Here is a 17529-nt window from a genome sequence, read left to right on the forward strand (position 1 = left end):
CTGAGCAGAGTTCAGGGCACAGGAACTGGGGGGACAAAGCTGCTGCTGCCTCCTCTTAGTGCTCCATGTGCTCCCCCTGCAGTGACCCCAATATCTGTTCTGGTCATTGTCAAGAGTGGCCACAGCTGGACCTGCTCCACAGCCTGGCTGGAGCCCTGGGTGCCCTGGGTGCATCTGTTCATCTGCTCTGGAGCACAGCAAATGTCTCCATTGCTGCCATCTTCGAGGTGTTATTGAAAAATATTCTACTGCTTTATTGAAAACACCCCTGGGAGGGTTTGTTAACATGGGGGCCCAAATGAAACCAAAGCAGAGGCACCAAATGAGAAATAAGGTAGAGAAGAGCGTGGTGGCCTCAGAGCTGCTTTCTGCTCTGAGCTACAGCACGAGCTGACCCTTCAGCTGCTGCAGATCATGGCAGCACCATGAGTCTTCCTCGAGGCCCTGCCAATTTACGTCATCTGAGAACCCGGCCCAAATTCAGGCAAGTCATTTCCAAAAACCCGAGGATGTTTCACTGTCATGGAAATGTCACCATTTATTTCCCAGCTCTCTGCAATGCTGGGAGGTCGAGCCCCGCCCGCAACCCCGCACTGCGTAAAAAGGGCAGGAGAATTTCCCAGCACCAGGAAAAATGCGCTGCTCTGTCAATTCCTGCCTGTGGATGCTGCTTGCTCCTCGAGGCAAGCAGGTTTCCAGCAGGACTTAGTCATTTTATACACTCTGATTTGCAAAGCTGCCTCTTTGTGCTGCTCAGGGGGGCGATTCCTCCCCCAGATTTTCCCTCCTGCAGCACTGGGGGGTCAAGGCTGAGTCCCCAACTCAGTTCAGCTCCATGAGCTCCCCCAGCCCAGGGCACCTCATGGCTGGTGGAAACCCCAGCCAGAGCATTGTGGTCCTTCAAAGCAGAGAGTCCACCTGAGGGACAGTGGTTCCATAGAGAGCACAGCTCCCATCCCTTCCCCAGGGCAGCCAGTGCCCCATGGAGAGGCTTGGAGGAGCATCTCATCCCACCAGAGCTCAAAGTCTTTAGCTGAGGCTCCTGATGTGACGGTGCATAACAAAAAAATTCGAATTACGTGCTGTTGCCAAAATGCAACCCAGAAGCAGGAGAAGGGGAGCAGGAGAAGCTCAGCAGTGTGTGGGCAGCTGCTGGCCCTGAGTGTCCCAGGGCTGTGTCCCTATGGGCTGGGCAGGAGCTGGCGGAGCCGGTCGATGACAAGGGACACGGGCTGCAGGGTGTCGTACTCTGCAAACAGGTGACAGAGGTTCTCCGAGTCTGTCTGGCTTTTGGCCACGAACCCGAAGATTCTTTGGGAAAGAAAATAGGCTTATTCAGTTTGCATCCAGGAATCTGAAGGAATAGGCTGAAACCAGCCCAGCCACAAAGCCAAATCCCAGTTCCAGCAATTCCACCTTGGCCCGCTCCCCAATCACGTTTCCTTGGAAGCCAAGCAGCCGGGAGGAGCATTTTTGGCAAGGCTTCCCCAGCTGTGAAAAGATTCTTGAGCACAAGGTAGAGCCAGATATAAACTCACTTCCTGAACCCAGCACAAGTCCCTGGGAAGGCTGTGGGATTTGGATGAGGGGTTCTGCATGAGGGGATGTGGAAAACTGGCCTCAGCCAAACCTCTCATCCAAACCCCCCCAAAAAGCTTCACCCATCAGTCCCACGCCTCATTCTGCCACCATGGTAACTTCTATCACAACCCCTCCTCATTTTTTGAGCTCATTCTTTGCTGCTCTGCAATGCAGCCACTTCCCAAAGCAGCAGCATTCCCCCGGATTCCAGCCCCCCAGCCCACGCAGGAGGTCCCTGCTCTTACCTGGAGGACTTGCAGTACTTCTGCCACCTGGGGGAAGAACAGAATTGGAGTTGCTCAGAGGCTGATGTTTAACTCATTCCATCAGCTGCAAAGCCAAGGGTTATGTTTAGATCCACCCCAGCAGGGCGTGCCCAGGGCAGTTTTATGGGATTTGGGATCTGAAGTGGTGCAGAGGCACTGGGAAGCACAGGGAAGGGAGCACAGCAGTGGTGGGTGGTTCTGACAGGCATGGCTGCCCAAAACTCACTTTCTGTTCTCAGGGTCCATCCCACAGAACCTGATGGCAGCCAAGGGGTAGTGTCGCCTGAAAAACACCCTGGAAGAGGAGAGGGAATCATTAGGGAAGGGAAGGGCCTGGGAAAGGACATGAATTTGCAAATCTAACCCCTGTTGTGCGAGACTGAGGGTCTCAAGGCATCCTAAAACCCCAACCCTGAGTGCAGCTGGTTCCCTTGATGCCACCAAACCCAGCACCCCTTGCTAAGGTGCCACATCCATCCCTGCATGGTGACACGGATTTGTCCAACCAGGACAGATTTTCCTGAGGCTGGGAGATGAGGAGGGAGCTGCCTCTCCATGAACCCCCCCTCATCCCTTGGCCCATCCAAGCTCTTACTTCCTCTGGACGTCGGTCAGCGTGACGCCCTGCTCTGTCACCCTGAAGTGCACCAGGGCTGGGGTGGGCAGCGTCTCCAGCTCCAAGGTGCAGGAGATGCCCTTCAGGATGGCCGGGGCTCCTGTCAGCGTCTCCACGTTCACCGAGTTGAGGTACAGGACGTTGCACACTGCAAGGACAGCACGGCTCAGCACGGATGTGACCCGGGCCAAAGGATCCCAGGGGTCATCCTGCAGATGCCTCACATGGACCCGGGTCAGGTTTGTTTTGACGAAAATTAAAAAGATTTGGTGACTCAGAAATTCTTCGCTAATTTCGTTTGGTTTGCTTTAATTCTTCGCACTAATTGTTGTAAAAGTCAAAGTATTTAATTTCCCGTTTCTAAATGTCACATTTGCTGGGTTTTTTCTTTTCTGTTTATTACATATTTCCTTTAATGAAAAGCAGAAATACCCCAAGCTAACCAAGGGCTGACGGCCAACCTAAAACATGACATTTCAGGCTGATTGAGCTGTTTAAAGGGCTGCTCTGGGTCAAACTAAACTTTCCAGCCTGCCAACTGATTTTTCAGAATTTCCAGCAAAACAAAGCAGTCCCCAGCTCCCCAGCCTGCGTTGTGACCTGTCCGTGTGGTCTCCTGCCCCTTATTCTTTGCTCTCACCTGGAGCCCACCCAGGCTGAGGTGCACAGACCCTTCCCCATCCACAGACCATTCCCACATGTGCCCCACAAGGGAATTTCACCAGCCCCTGACTGCCCGCCCCTCTCCTAAAGCTCCAGCTGTTCCACCCCCATTGAAGCCCATCAGGAGAGAGGCTTAAAAATCAGGAACTCTTCAAAACTGTGGAACCCGGGGGGCTTTTATCAGCCTCATGACCTCCAGAGCTGTGTTTTCAAGCAGCTTGAGGACTCAAAGTTTCCCTTCCTTAAAAATATCAGGTTTCCTTGCAACCCAGGGAAAAATCTGCAGAAATCCTGCAGCTATCTGCAGCCCCATGGGGAAGCTGGAGGGGGATGTCAGTGCCCAGCCCTGCACGGGGGTGACCTGCTGCTGTCACAGTGTGCCCGAGGCTGTCCCCAGAGCCAGCAGCCGGCTCCTGTGCTCACCTGTAGCTTTCCTGGCCAGGGCCGGGGCAGGTTCGGGGGCGCAGTCAGGGCTGTCCAATCCATCAGCGAGATCTGCACAAAGGACAAGCAGGAGCAGTGATGCCACAGGCCAGGCACAGCTGGTCACCTCTTTGGCCTTTCCTTATCTCACAAAAGACACTAATTGCAGGGGTTTAGAGCAGTAATTAACTCAATTGTGCTTCATTTCCCTCTCCATTCACCTCTGATCTCCCACTCCCACTTCCCTTGCCCCCAGCGGAAAGGAGCCGCCGCCCTCCTGTCCCCAGGTCCCCGCTCCACCTGCAGCCAGGAGAGCAGCCCCTCGCAGGCACCTGGGGGTGTTCAGACCCCTCCCCACGCCAGGACCTCGCCCACCTCCCCGGGGCAGCGGGAGGAGCCTCCCTCCTGCCGCATCTCCTACCTCGGGTGGGGATGCTGAGCTTGCAGGGCAGCGCCAGAGGGGTGATGGAGTGCTGGTAGACGAAGGCAGAGAGGCTCCCTGCAGTCAGAATTGTGAGTTTAGGGGAGGGGGCTGCTGCCTGGAATCCCCCACCCACACACCTGCAGCAGTGTCCCAACAGGGAGATCGTGTTCCTGCTTTGGAGCTGCCAGGGAAATGCAGGCAGGACCTGGGGCTGGGGGGTTCCTGTGCTGGCAGGTGGGCACCACATTCACCTGGTGCTTCCAGGGGCTTTGGGAGCAGCTCCTGGCGCTGCCAGGGCTGCTGTGGGCACAGCACCATCCTTACCAAAGTACAGCTCCTCGCTGGCGCCCTTCAGGTGAACCCCTTTGGTGGAGGACTCGATGAGGAAGTGCCTGACGAGGTCACTGCTCTCCTCACCTGCAAGAGGAACCACAGTCAGCACCAGCAGCGGCCCCAGTGCCACCGTGCCACCCCAGAGTCCTGTCCCAGGGCATCACTGGAGCTGCTTTGTGCCACCACCATGGTGCCAGTCTCTGTGAGAAGAGGGCACACACAGACTCTCTGCCACACACCACAGTGCTGTGGCTTCTCTGTGGCTTTATTTTGAGTAATTTCAGCAAAACCCTTGAAGCAGCCCCCCAGGCACCCCCTTACCTGTGTGGCTGCCCGAGGGGGAGCCAGGAACCTTCATGGCCAGCCCGAAGGAGCCCCGGAAGGAGGTGCTGTCCCTCACTAGGAACGCGCCCGGCTCCTTGTCCTTCAGCAGCTGGATTGCTGTCAGAGCACAGAGCACAGGCAGGGGCTCAGCCAAGCACAACGGGTGGGAGCTGCCTGCCCTGTGCCCTGCTGCTCTGCAGGGAGTCCCTCCTTGGCTGCAGCAGCTCTGGAGCGTGTGCCAAGGACATGCACACATCCCTGGTGTGGCACCAACTGCAGGGCCCTGCCTTGGTCCCATGGTCCCTGCAGCCCTCAGGACACTCAGCCCCTGCCCAGGCCATGCTGTGTGATGGGCAGGACAAGCTTTGCTGGGAGTGGAGGACACAGAGGGGCCGTGACACAACCCTTGAGAGGGTCCCTCCACACCCATCAGCCCCCAGCAGGATTTGATTTGCCCCCACTGTGTCCCCACAGGGACACTGGGGAGCTCTGGGGACAGGCCAGAGCCCGAGTGGGGTCACACCCTGCCTCACCTCGGTCCCTGCTGATGCTTGGCTTGAACCAGAATTTGGATGTGTCCATCACAAACTTCATGGTGGGCTGCCCAGCCTTCAGGGGACCTGCAAGAGAGCACGGGGTGTCAAGGCCAGCAGGAACCTGAAGGACCCCCACAGATGGCAGAGCCCAGCAAAGACATTTCTCCCTCAGGGTGGCCAGGGCTGAAGGTCTTTCAATGCTTTTGAATCCTTTCCTCCCCACTCCTCAGAATAGCTCGTTCTCCATGCAATTATCTCTCTTGGCAGGCTGCGATGTAGAGCAGAGAGGGTCACATGGAATCCCCTGGCAGTGCCAGCCTGCCCAGCCCTGCACAACCCACTGGACCATGGGATTTACACCAGGGTCTGACCCACACACCCTCTTGCTATTCCCACAAGGATTCCAATTAAAACCCTCTGCCCTGAGAGCTGACTCTGCTCATCTCCCCCAGAGAACAATAGCCCCAGTGTCTGCCCTTGAATGAGGGACCTTGTGAACCCTGGTGCCTTTTGGTGTCCTCAGAGCCAACGGGAGCCCCAGCCCCTCCTCCCAGCCTGCTCTGGGTTTGCAAACAGCACAGAATGATGTTCCTCATTCTCAGGTGCTATAAATAGGTGCATCTGCATCTCCTGGAGGGAGCAGAGCATTCCTGGCTGCTGAGCCCACGTCCCAGGACACCGGTGGGCAGAAAACTGAGCCCAACCCTGGGTCACCACCCCCAGCCTGGAGACCACCTGGACCATGGGGAGACACAGCCAGCACCTCCCATCCTTTGTGTGTATAAGCAGAGGGAATATAACCAGCTAAAGCAGAGGGAAAATGGGCTTTGCCCCCCCGTTTCCCAACAGTTTTGGGCCGTGCACTGCCCCCCACCCTGCCCTGTGAACTCACTGTCTGAGAGGCAGCTGAGGGTGGGCGCTGACTGAGCGTTGTTCAGGCCCCCCAGCCTCGAGGCCGGGCTGCAGCTGGCCAGGGGGGGCTGTTTGGCAGAGCTTGGGGGGGCTCTGGCCATCGGGGGGGGTCCATCCCCTTGTTCCAGGCACCCGTTCACCAGCAGCACCGGGATGTCGGCAGCAGAGGTGAGGATGGAAGGGGGGCAGCTGCTGGCCTGGCCCTTCTGGGCCAGGGAGGCGCTGGGGGAGCTGCCTGCCCGCGGCTGGGGGGAGCTCTGGCCAAAAGCCTCCCTGGGGTGAGCCACGATGCCCGAGGAAGGGGAGCAGGGGCTGCCCAGGGAGCTGGAGGGGGACAGGGAGGCAGCGGCCGAAGCGTCGGAGTCGTCGTTGTGGAGCGAGTGGGTGCTGCTGCAGGAGGGAGACAGAGCACACATCAGGGGGTGTTCACACACAAAAACCATGCCAGCCACTGCACCAACCCTGCAGGGCATCACCAGGGAGTGAGGGACTGCCCTGTGGCCCTTCCAGCGGGCACAGGTGGCATTTACCTGCCCAGCATGTAGCTGGTGTCCGAGCCAGGGCTGGTGGAGAGCTGGGACACCCAGCTGCCCCTCTGCTGGGCCCTCAGCACCTGCACGGGCTTCAGCAGGTTCTCCACACCTGGGGAGGTGCTGAGGGCCCCGGGGCTGCAGGAGGCTGTGTCTGTGTGTCCTGCCAGGCACTGCCAGGGAGCGCTGCTGCTCTCGGCTGCTTTGCTGCTGCTCAGCGCGGCCGGCTGGGGACTCGGGGGTCCGGGTGGGCTGGAGAAAACCACGCTGTCACCAGAGCTGTATTTGCCTCCCAGAGCCCCTTTTTGGGGCAGAAAGCTGCTGGTCTGAGGGGACCTGGAGAAGGGGGTGCCTGAAGGGCTGGGGGAGCCCTGTGGCAGGTCAGGCCCCGTGGCTCTGCCCGGTGTCAGCTCTATGTACTTGATGTCTGCAGAGAGAGAGAGAGAGAGAGGAGATCATGAAGGATCTGGTGTGCAAGCTGGGTTCCTCAGCAAAGCTCTGTGAGGAACATGTGTCTGTTGTTCCTGCTGGGAATTTTGGCTCCCTCTCTGCAGGGCTGGGGGTCCAGCAGAGTGTTGAGACCCTGTGAGGGCTGATTGCTCACAGAGCCCAAGGTGAGGTGAGCCCCCCATGCTGGCAGGCTCCCAGGGAAGGAAGGGGTTACGTGCGGCCATGTCTGGCTGCTCAGACCCCCCTCGCCAGCATTACCCAGCCAGAACCTGCCGGGACCTGCAGCCAGAGGAGGGTGTTCCCTCCAGCAGCTGCTCTGTTTGTACCTGACTCAAGAGAAAAACACCTGGCTGCTCCCCCCGGGGTGACGTCAGGTTCGGAGGGTGGCCCTGCACACCCTGGGCAGAGGGGAGGTCACCTGGGCCCAGGTACAGCTGGGGCAGTGACAAATCCACGTGGGACAGGGGCAGGTAAAACATTCCTGGTGTACAGGACCAGCAAGCACAGACCTGTCAGGGGCTGGCTGCTCCCTCCTCCTTTCTCCCACCCTGCTCAGATCTCTCTGCAGCAGTCTCTGTGCCTCTGTCCTGCTCTGGGACTCTTTCTGCTCACAGCCAGCCCCTCCACTTGCCATTAGTGACATGAGAACACACCTGACAGCATCTACTGTCCAACACCCCCAGTGGAACCTCACAGCCAGCACCAGGAGAGCCTGGTGCACATCAAATCCAGGCTTCCTTGGACAAAGCCAGCATTTCTGGCTGAGCTGGAAGAGCCCTTTTAGCAACTCAGACTTGATTTGAGTGCTTGCAGCCTGGCAGATTCATCACATCCCAGGGGAGCTGCTGCTGTGGTTAATCACTTAATCACCCCAGAGCCAGAGGTGTACTCCTCCCTTCCAGCCTGGACGTGCCCAGCTTTGCTTTCAGCTCCTGCTCCTTGCCCTGCCGTGGAGTTCAGCAAAGCTCCCCTTCTCAAAGGTGTTTCTCAGAGAGGGAAAATCCTTTTTGCTGCAGCAAACACAAACTGCTCTGACAGCCCTGAGCTCCCTGCCCGTGGTGTGACAGGTCCTGATGGACCTGCTGGCCCAAGCACCAACCTGAGCTCTGGGGCACGGAGCTGGGTGAGCAGGAAAAGCACAGGGCTGTACTGAAGTGATTCCCCGAGCCCCTTTGTGCCAATCCCAGCAGAAAATTGGATAAACACAGCCAAGGAGGCGCTGGGTGTGCCAGGAGGGCTGGTCCCCAGTGGGGACACAGCTGGATCATGGCAGGACAGAGCCAAAGCCAGCTCCTCCAATGCCCAACCTGGGGGCAGCTCTGTGTCTATGTGTCCTGGCACCAGTGCTCAAACCCTTTTGTCAATATCTCCCCAAAATGAGAAAGAAATGGGGATTTTAATTGTTTTTTAAAGAACTGACAAGAGTCTGAGCACCAGGCTCCTGAGGCCTTTTACCTCCTACTTCTCTGCCTTTGCTCCTCTTATCACCTGTGGTTAAACCTCAAATATTTGCTCAAGACCTTGGCAAGTTTTCCAGCATCAAGGAGTGGCAAAAGTGCCACAAACACGGAGCCCAGATGTCACGCAAGCCAAGCTCTGAGATCTCCTTTCTCCTCTAGGATCTACAAGGATCCAGAGGGAATAGAGCCTCTCATGAAGGTGCCTCCTGTTGCTGCAGCATTTCATAGATTGTGCTGAGCTGGAAGGGGCCCATCAAGATTGAGTTTAAAGCTTCCTCATGTTCTCCACTAAAAAAGACAAGAACAGGCCCCTCTCACTTCTCTTGGGCACCATCAGTCCCTGCCACCCTCACACCAGGGCACAGGTTGCAGGGCTGGAGCAGGTGAGTGAACACTGCATAATGGGAGGAAGTTTGCGTTAAAAACCAAGAGCTGTTAAAAGAAAATGAAAGCTGGAGTGAGGCCTTCCCCACTGAATTCATGGCCAGCTCTCCAGATGTTCAGTTCCACGCTTGCAGCCAGGTTCTCCAGACCATCAGCACGTTACCTGTGCAGCTGCTTGGGGCTCCAGCCCCTGAGCAGTGCAATGGGTCAGGCACGGAGCAGCCAGAGCTGGATCTGCACTTTGGCACAGTGTTTTATCTGCAAGGCCACCCTGTCCGTCCCAGCAGGAAGCAGACACTGTCTGCTCTGGAATTGCCTGGCTCCTGCAGGGCTGCTGCCTTGCACACCCTCACACCCGCCTCATCCTTCTCCCTGTGTCTGCATGAGGGCTCAGGGAGAATTTAATTTGGGTTTTTTTTGTCTTTAACATCCCCATGTTTGACCTTGCTGTGGGGCACTGATTGTTGAGGTATTTCCATGTGTAAAGACAAGGATGGGCAGTAAATCTTTTGAGAAGCTTGAGGCACCTGAACCACCCTGAACTGTCCTGTCAGCAGTGTCAGCTCCCCATGTACACGGTGTTGAACACCCAAAATAAGCAGGAGAGCCCAGGCAGAAATAGCTGGATCACAAATCCGAGTTTGGCTGCAGGGATGGCAGGGAAGAGCTGCACAAGGGGTCACACAAGGCACTGTGAGCAGAGGCAGGGCTGGTATGTGCTGCTGGTGCCTTGCCTATGCCAGGTATGCTGCCCAGGGAGTGCACAAGCCCTGGAAAAAGAATTTCCCTGGCACAAGGGTTGGGAACACTTAAATGGGATGGTTGTGCAACACTCGATACCTTAGCCCAGGGCTCTGGAAATCTGGCTGCAAACCCATGAGCTCCCACAGGTCAAGTGTGACCCTGGCAAAGGCTCTGCTGCCCTTGAGGGGAGCAGGGCCCTCACTGGGCACCCAGAGCCCGTCACTGGTGGTGACAGCTGGGATTAGAAGTTTTCCAACAGCTGCAAGTCCCATTTGTGGTGAGAATTGTTTTCTTCAAACACAGGGAAATGGACATCAGGTAGAACTAAAAGCTGTTTTCCCTGTTCCTTTCTGCACCCCTTTGAGCTGCTTGGACATGAGAAATGTCAACAGTGATCAGGGCAGGGCTGGGGAAGCACTGGGGTCAGGCAGAGCTTGGATATCCACTTCTGGATTCTTATTATGGAGCCCTGATGTCAGGACACTGATCCCCCTGGGGACAGCAGGGAATGTCCCTGGTGCCCATTTCCAGCCTCCTCAGGAGCACAGGACCTTCTGTGGGTCCAGGGGACAGACATGTGCCTAACCAGGCTCTGATTGTCACCAGATGGGAGCTTTGGTGGCTCCACAGCCCGAGCCCTTCCTTTGCCTCACCTATTGCCTCCTGCTCCTGCTTCTTGGTGGCCACAGTGTCCCCCTGAGCAGCAGGCTGGCCTGCAGCCCTCACTGGCCTGCATGGCAGTGGCTGGAAGGTAGGATCAATCTCCAGGATCATCTTGTTGAGAGTCTCTATGGTTATATCCAGGGAGGGAGACATTGGCTGATCCTCAGGGTCCGTGCTGCTGCTCTCCTCCTCCTTTGGCTGGCTCAGCACAGGGGGTCTCTCCAAGGAGGAATTCTGCTGGTCCTTCCCTTGCGTGTGAGCAGCCAGATGCTCTGGCAGGGGCTGGGCTCCATACCTGGGGAGCAGGTGAGCCTTGGGGTGCACCATGGAGGGGGGGTCAGTCCAGGTTTCTGTGGAGTAGTAGACGTACTTGCCCGGCAGCCTGGGGTACCCGGCTGGGTGCAGGCTCTTGCTTTCCTCCGGTGAGGAAATGCACACAGTCTGCCCAACACGCAGCACGTGGGATTCTATGACCTGGGACATGCTTTGGTTTTCTGCTTTCACAGCTCAGAGGCCAAGGGAAACCTCCTCCTTCTCCTCTTCCTCCTCCTCCTTCCTCCAGCAGGGACCTCAGACCCCGTCTTCAATCCAGTCTCCAGCGGAACAGGAATCTGAGGAATGCAGAGAGGAGTGGTTACACAGGCATGCCCCGGGCAGGAGCCGGCTCCAAATCCCCGTTTTTATGGACTTTTCCACTGGAGTGAAAGCTGGAATTCAGCTCATATGAAATCAAGTCCCCCTGTGCTGCTTTTCCAGCCCCTCCAGCCTCTGCTCCCGGTGCCACAGCGCAGCCAGGCCAGCACATCAGAGGCTGGTTGGCAGCAGCTCTTCAGGATACAGAGGCCTAAAATGGAATCCTGCCTTTATTTGCTTATTTTTCTGGATTAAGAATGAAATGAGGACTCTAGCAGCCTTCCCATGAGACCCTGACCCCCAGGAGCCCTGTGGGGCAGAGAGCTGGAGCTGCCTGCCAGGGCAGTGTCCTGCAAGGGGGTGTACAGCTAATCCAGGATTTCATTTTCCTGGTACAACACAAGTCTGGAGGCCTGTGGATGTGGCTGCTGCCTCAGTGGTGGTGCTGCTTGAGGAATCTGACTGCAGATAGGCTCTGAATACTTTGCTTTAGGCAGAACGTGGTTTTTTATTCCCCATTATAAACCCCTATGGAATGAGGTTGGCTTCACTCAGAGGCCTGGGGAAAAGGGTCCTGGGATGCTGTTTGGAGGTGGGGAAGTTGTCCTGCTGCATCAGCAATCAAATGGGGTTCCCCCAGTTGCTGCTGGGCAGGAGCTGTCCCTCTCCCACCTTCACCCCTTTGCCTTGGGATGAGGACAATAACCCTGCACCCCTCTGTACCCATTTTGGCAGCCCAGATCTCCTGTTGGGGACACCCAGGCCCAGCACAGTCCCTGTGCCAGCACCACACCATCCTCTCTGGTCCCTGGGGAGGGCAGCACTGCTGGGGACCACGGGGGATGCAGAGATCCAGAGGCAAAGCTTTGCTGGCAGGAGTTAATGCTCCCACTCCACATCCTGTGCGGATCTGGTGTGTGACACTCACAGAGGGATACACTGTCACAGACATCTTTTATGAAAAATCCTTTCCTTAGGATTTTTTCCTCCTGAGAAGTTGAGAGGCCTCAAGAACAAAATGTAAACATTGATTATCTGCTGCTGTGGAATGCAACAGGTAGATCTTGGATTGGCCCATGTTAGTTGTTTTAATTAATGGCCAATCAAAGTGGAGAGAGTCCGAGCCACAAGCCTTTGTTATCATTCATTCTTTTTCTATTCTTAGGTAACCTTCTGACAAAATCCCTTCTTCTATTCTTTTAGTATAGTTTTAATACAATATATATCATAAAACAATAAATCAAGCCATCTGAAACACGGACTCAGATCCTCATCCCTTCCCTCATCCTAAGGCCCCTGTGAACACTCTCACAGTACACTTAATAAAATATTTGTCCTGCCCTGCACCAGCCTCCAGTGACAGACTTATTTACTCTCTTATCCCGGGCTGATTAACGATGGAGTCACAGGATTAGGAAGCAGACACGTTGCTCGCAGGCAGTCCCCGAGCCCCGTGGGCGCGGGCAGGAGCTGGGCTGGTGCCCTGCGTCACCGCCCGTAATCAGTGACTAATTACCCTGCCAGGTGTCAGAGCAGGAGCGGGGGGTGCCTCCAAGCAGGGCAGCTCTGCCCTGCTCAGTTATATAACCCTGGAGAAGCCCCATATATTGCTAGAGAGACACCCGGGCTCATCAAATGTCGGGAATTCGAAGCAGAACATCGCTGCTGCTGTCAGCGCCCAGCCCCGGGCGAGTCAGGGCAGGCAAAGCCTCTCCAGGGCTTCCGAGAGCTGCAGGAGTGAATAAATACCTGAACCCCGTTCACCTCGCTGCCAGCCCGGCCCCCGCCGTGTCTCCTGAGCCTCTGAGGGGTTTCAGTCCCGGCAGCGGGAGCAGAGCTGTGCTGCAGCAAGGGAAGCACCTCTGGAGCCTGAATTAGACAGCTCTGAATTGTTGCTAATTATTCCTAGAGGTGGGAGCCCCTGGGAATTCGGGGCTGTGCTGTTGCAGCCAGGTCTGCCACAGTTCCCAGAGGGGATGGACTGAGGCTGGAGTTGGTTTATCCCTGTGGAAGGGATCTGCCAGAAATTGGTGATGGGTAGCGGGCTGCAGGTGGTGGGGTCCCTCCTCTGCAGCAGTGCCACAGCCCACAGTGCCCTCCCTGCTGGCTGTGCCATGGCCAGCACCAGCCCCTGCCTCTTCCTTGGCATTTCCAGAGCCCAGCACCAGCCCCTGCCTCTTCCTTGGCATACCCAGAGCCCAACTCCAGGGCACACTGGTGCAAGAGCAGCCTGGCACCAATCCCCCCTTCCCCCTTTCCATGCCAGGGCTCTGCCCACAAAGTTTTTGCTGCCTAAGGAGTGACAGGACTGCACCAAGGGGTGCAGGTCAGAGCCCAGGTAAGCAGATGCCCACCTTGGGGAGCCACCCAAGGTCTCATGGCACGGGGCACCGTGTGCCACAGCAGTGCCAGCTCTGCGTGAGAAGCGCAGCGTGGTCCCAGGCTCGGAGGGAGCGTTTGTTAAATATAAAAAGCAGAGTCATTCCAGGTCAAAAACACAAGCGAGATGGAGTGAAAATTGGATTCTCCCCTGGGGAGAAGAACTGCCTGGCTCCAGTCAGCATCCACAAGACAAGGCTGGTTTTAATTTAAGTAGGTACAGAAATAACGTGCAGGATGCATGAACCGGGTCTGCCGGGGCCTCCAGGAGCATGCACGCAACAGCTTCCCTCCTTTCTTGTACTCCTGCCCTGAGTTTTTGATCTTTCTCAAGTGTGATGCTGCCAGAATTAGCCTCCAAACCTCATTTCTCCTCCCTTCCCTGCTCTGGGTTGAAGTGAGAGCTCTCCCAAGCTCCTCAGAGGAATTTGGAGCCTTGGCTCTTGTGCTTGGAGGAGCAAAGGGGAAGGGCTGAGGTGAAGGAGGAATCACAGGGTGGCTGCTGGCCACCAGTGTGGCACAGGCAAATGCTGCCCACAGAGATCAGGAGCTTCCCAGAGCCACAGGGAATGGGCTGGGCAGGGTCTGGCTGTGCCCCTGGGCAGGGAAGAGAGGCCAGGCATGGGCACAGGTACCACACCATGCCATGAGCCATGCCCTGGGCTCTCTGCCCTGATTCTGGGGCAGAATCAGAGGAACCCCAGCATTGCTGCCTAGACAGGCTGGTTCAGCCAGGCCTGGGAGATCCACTGGCTCGATGGAAATTCCAGGGAAGGAGCTCTGCTGTCTCAAGGCTAGCACAGACAGGGATGGAAATAAACTGGCACAAACACAGCCAGACTGGAAATGGCAGAGCTTCTGCTACTGGAAGCAGACTGTAGAACAGAACTCTATCTAAGCTGAAGGGGACAAGTCACAGATTTCACAGGCAGTTGGACACTCTTAGAAATGTCCTCAGTGAGGCACCTGGAGGTGCAGCTCAGCCCAGTAACCCCAGCTTTTGGCAGAGGTAGGAAAATGAGCTGGGCTGGGGGTGTCAGACTGGGACTGGAGCACCCAGGTGGGGCAGGGGGTGGGGTGCTGGGTTTGGAAGGCTGCAGGGCGTAGGGTGCTGTATTTGGAGGGCTCAGGGCTCTTCAAGGCACAGGGTGCTATGTTTGGAGGGCTCAGGGCTCTGCAGGACACAGGGTGCTGTGTCTGGGGGGCTGCAGAGTGCGGGCTGCTGGGTTTGGGGGGGTGCTGGGTTTGGAGGGCTGCAGGGGGTGCAGCGCTGGGTTTGGGGGGTTGCAGGGCACAGGGTACTGTGTCAGGAGGGCTGCAGGAAGTGCAGTGCTGAGTTTGGAAGGCTGCAGGGCACAGGGTGCTGTGTCTGGAGGGCTGCTGTGTTTGGGGTGCTCTGTCTGGAGGACTGCAGGGCACAGGGTGCTGTGTTTGGAGGGCTCAGGGCTCTGCAGGGCGCGGCTCCAGGCTCGGGTGCCCCGGGGCCAGGGCGCTGCGGGCACACCCCGATCCCCGCCCGCCCTTCCCAAAGCCGCCGGGCACGGCTCAGCCCAGCCACAGAGCGAGCCCGGGGATGCTCACAGAGCAAAGTCCCTCCTGTTTCCTCTGCAGGAACCCCCCAGCCCCTCTGTGGGCACCGGAGCTGGCAGCGCTGCCCCTCAGCATCACCGGCAGCTGCGGGTGCGCTGTCCCAGCGCGGTTATTTGGGGCTCAGACACCCGAGCCGGGACACGGCCTCCCTCCCTGCCTGCGCAGACCCCAAAACAGCTCCGGCAGCTGCCAAGGCTGGTTTGTTTTCCCTCGCAACGTGAGTCCTGGGAGCCTCCCGATGACAAGGCTGTTACACATCCCCTGGCCAGGCAGGGCAGAGGGAACTGCTGGGACACCCAGGATTTCCAGAGCTCATTACACGCGGTTTAATCTCTGCGGGCGGCTTGCCTGGATTAGAGGGGCGTGCTGAGGGGGCCGAGGAAGAAAGTTCCCATGGTTATGCTGTGTTTTGCCTGCAGAGCAGGGAGAGCCACGGTATCACATGGCAGACATTGATATAGCCCAGCTCTGAGGGGTTCCAGCACCTGGTGCCCCGAGGAGGGGCTGACCAAGGGGGATTTTGTCAGAGCCTCCTCCCTCTGTCAGATACAAGCATTTAGGAGCCTCAGCAGCAAGAAAAATAAGCGTTTATGAAATCCCAGACAGCATCTTGGTGTCTGCCCAGCCCCTGGAGCTGCACCATGGCGCGGCATCCACACGAGCAGTGCCAGAGCAGGATGTGGGGCAGCGAGAAACCCTCCAGTGCAACCCGAGAGCATCCCCAGCAGGAGCCACCCACCCCCAGGGACCACCCCCCCTCCCAAAGTGCTGCTTGTTTAGCAACACTTCAGACTTCTGGAAGGGTCTCCGGGCTTTTGGAGGCGGCGGGTTGTCAGGAATGTTGAAATCGCTGCTCCAGCAGCTCCCCCTCCCACTGCCTTACAGCCTTTTCCTCTCCCGGGACAGCTCCTTCCCCTCTGGCAAGAGCTTCTCCGGGCACAAGAGCAGCGCAGAGCCTGCTGCTCCTTTCCAAGAGAGGTCCCAGCACAGCAGCAGAAGTTTCCCCTCCCCTCTTTGTGTGTGAGCAGTTGACATGGGGGGGCTCAGGGACAGCAGGGCCTTTAGAGCAGGGTGTCTGTCTAAAAATAGGCTAAATTAGCAAATCCTAAGAATGTTGGAGATGAGTTACAGCAACAGACACTAACGAGCTGGGATGTTTCTTCTCTGAGACCATGGGAACATCTCCCTGCAGCCCTTGTGGGACTCGGGGGCAGCATCAGAGCAATCTGCAGTGGGAGAGGCCCTTCCCTGCATTTAGGGGGTGACAAAGGGGGGGAGAGGGTGGCAGCTGCTGCACGGGGGGCTCTGCACACTGCAGGTGTTTCAGAAGGGCCCTGAACACCTGTGCTGGCCTGGGCACATCCCCTGTAGAGCACAGGGCTGCAGCCAGGCCTGGAAACCTCATGGAGAACATGCTTCAGGTTCTTCCCTTGGCTCCAAGCAGTTGAGGTGGGACTAGATGAATTTCCTCCCCTCCCCAGACTCCATTTTCCTCCCTACACACCCACCCACGCCAGCAGCAGATCCAAGCATTCCAACCTGCACAGTTTCTATGCCATCCTGCAGATAATCCCCTTTCCTCTGACACAAGCACGGAGGCCCTGAACCTGGTTTTGGTTTCGCAGCATTTTTGGTTTCACAGCACGGGGTTAATGACCCCATTCCCTGTGCTTTGACCTTCCTGCCTGGCTGTGGTTCAGTGGCACCACACAAACCTCTGCCCCCACATGGCACTTTTATTGCCTCCAACTCTCCACAATTCCCACAGCACAGCCTCCCACGGGCAGGAAGGAGACACTGGAGCTCACAACCCCAGCCACTTCACCTCAGCTGAGCTCACTCGAGGCAGAGCAGGGAACATGCACTGGGACACATGCACAGACAACAAACACCACTGGGAATCTTAAATAGGAATTTTAAATAGGCTTCCAGAGGGTCAGAAAGGTAATTGCTCGTGTCATAAACCCCACGGACTACTGAGAAAACCTCAGCTAGAGCAATATGCATAATTCCACAGCACTATCCAGCTGCCTTCCCCACCCTGCATCACCACGGCTCAGTTCCTGCCCCCTGGCAGCACTGAACAACCACATCTTGTCTTATTTGAGATCCCTGAGGAGCAGATTCCTCCCGAGGCAGGAGAATAACCCCCAGCTAAATGCAAAGCAGCAGCAAGAGTAGATGGAAGGGAGGAATTGATACGAGCTGCACCAGCATTAGCATGAGAACTGAAAGGGAAATAAAAGGACTTGGAAGAGGCAGGGCAGAGGCAGAGCTGGCGCTGGCAATCAGCACTCGGAGGTACCTGGGCTGGTTATCCCCGCTCCTGCGCGGCTCCTCGGCAGCACCTCAGGCACCTGGAGCTCATAAACCACAAGGGTGGGTCCGTGCAAGGCCCGGCTCCTGCGGGAGCTGCGATTTAACGGGAGCCCGGTCCCTCCCACCTGGGCCGAGCTTCGCCTCCCCTCCGTGCCCCGCAGGTGTGGTGCGAGAGGGAAGCCCCAGACGCGGCTTTGGGGTGGGAGCCGGGGCTGGAGAGGCTCAAAAAGCAGCAGGGAGCTGTCGGGCAGCTGCTGACAGCTGGAGCACAGCAAGGTAACCCTGGGGCAGGTGAGGAA

General features: G+C 57.2%; 1 protein-coding gene across 1 annotated transcript; it reads right to left on the reverse strand.

Moving 5' to 3' along the window:
* Nucleotides 1-240: 240 nt before the first annotated feature.
* Nucleotides 241-17319, reverse strand: TNS4 (tensin 4). Its single transcript, XM_074557432.1, has 13 exons — nt 17217-17319; nt 10300-10920; nt 6609-7035; nt 6059-6468; nt 5164-5250; nt 4628-4747; nt 4298-4390; nt 3971-4048; nt 3550-3621; nt 2443-2611; nt 2074-2142; nt 1827-1853; nt 241-1311 (listed from the first exon to the last, which is right to left on the reverse strand). The coding sequence occupies exons 2-13, from the start codon at nt 10790-10792 to the stop codon at nt 1182-1184; spliced, it is 2175 nt and encodes a 724-aa protein (XP_074413533.1). The 5' UTR covers nt 10793-10920; nt 17217-17319; the 3' UTR covers nt 241-1181.
* Between the last annotated feature and the right edge of the window lie 210 nt (nt 17320-17529).

The sequence above is a fragment of the Zonotrichia albicollis genome, chromosome 23 (genome assembly GCF_047830755.1).
Source record: "Zonotrichia albicollis isolate bZonAlb1 chromosome 23, bZonAlb1.hap1, whole genome shotgun sequence".
Lineage (NCBI taxonomy): Eukaryota > Metazoa > Chordata > Aves > Passeriformes > Passerellidae > Zonotrichia > Zonotrichia albicollis.

Bases quoted from the DNA above. Each gene is read 5' to 3' on its own strand.
- TNS4 (XM_074557432.1), bottom strand. From the start codon at position 10,792: ATGTCCCAGGTCATAGAATCCCACGTGCTGCGTGTTGGGCAGACTGTG. The intron at 4,049-4,297 runs GTAAGGATGGTG...TTCTGACTGCAG, and splicing joins CAGCGAGGAGCTGTACTTTG to GGAGCCTCTCTGCCTTCGTC. The intron at 2,612-3,549 runs GTGAGCACAGGA...CTGTCCTTGCAG, and splicing joins CCTGGCCAGGAAAGCTACAG to TGTGCAACGTCCTGTACCTC.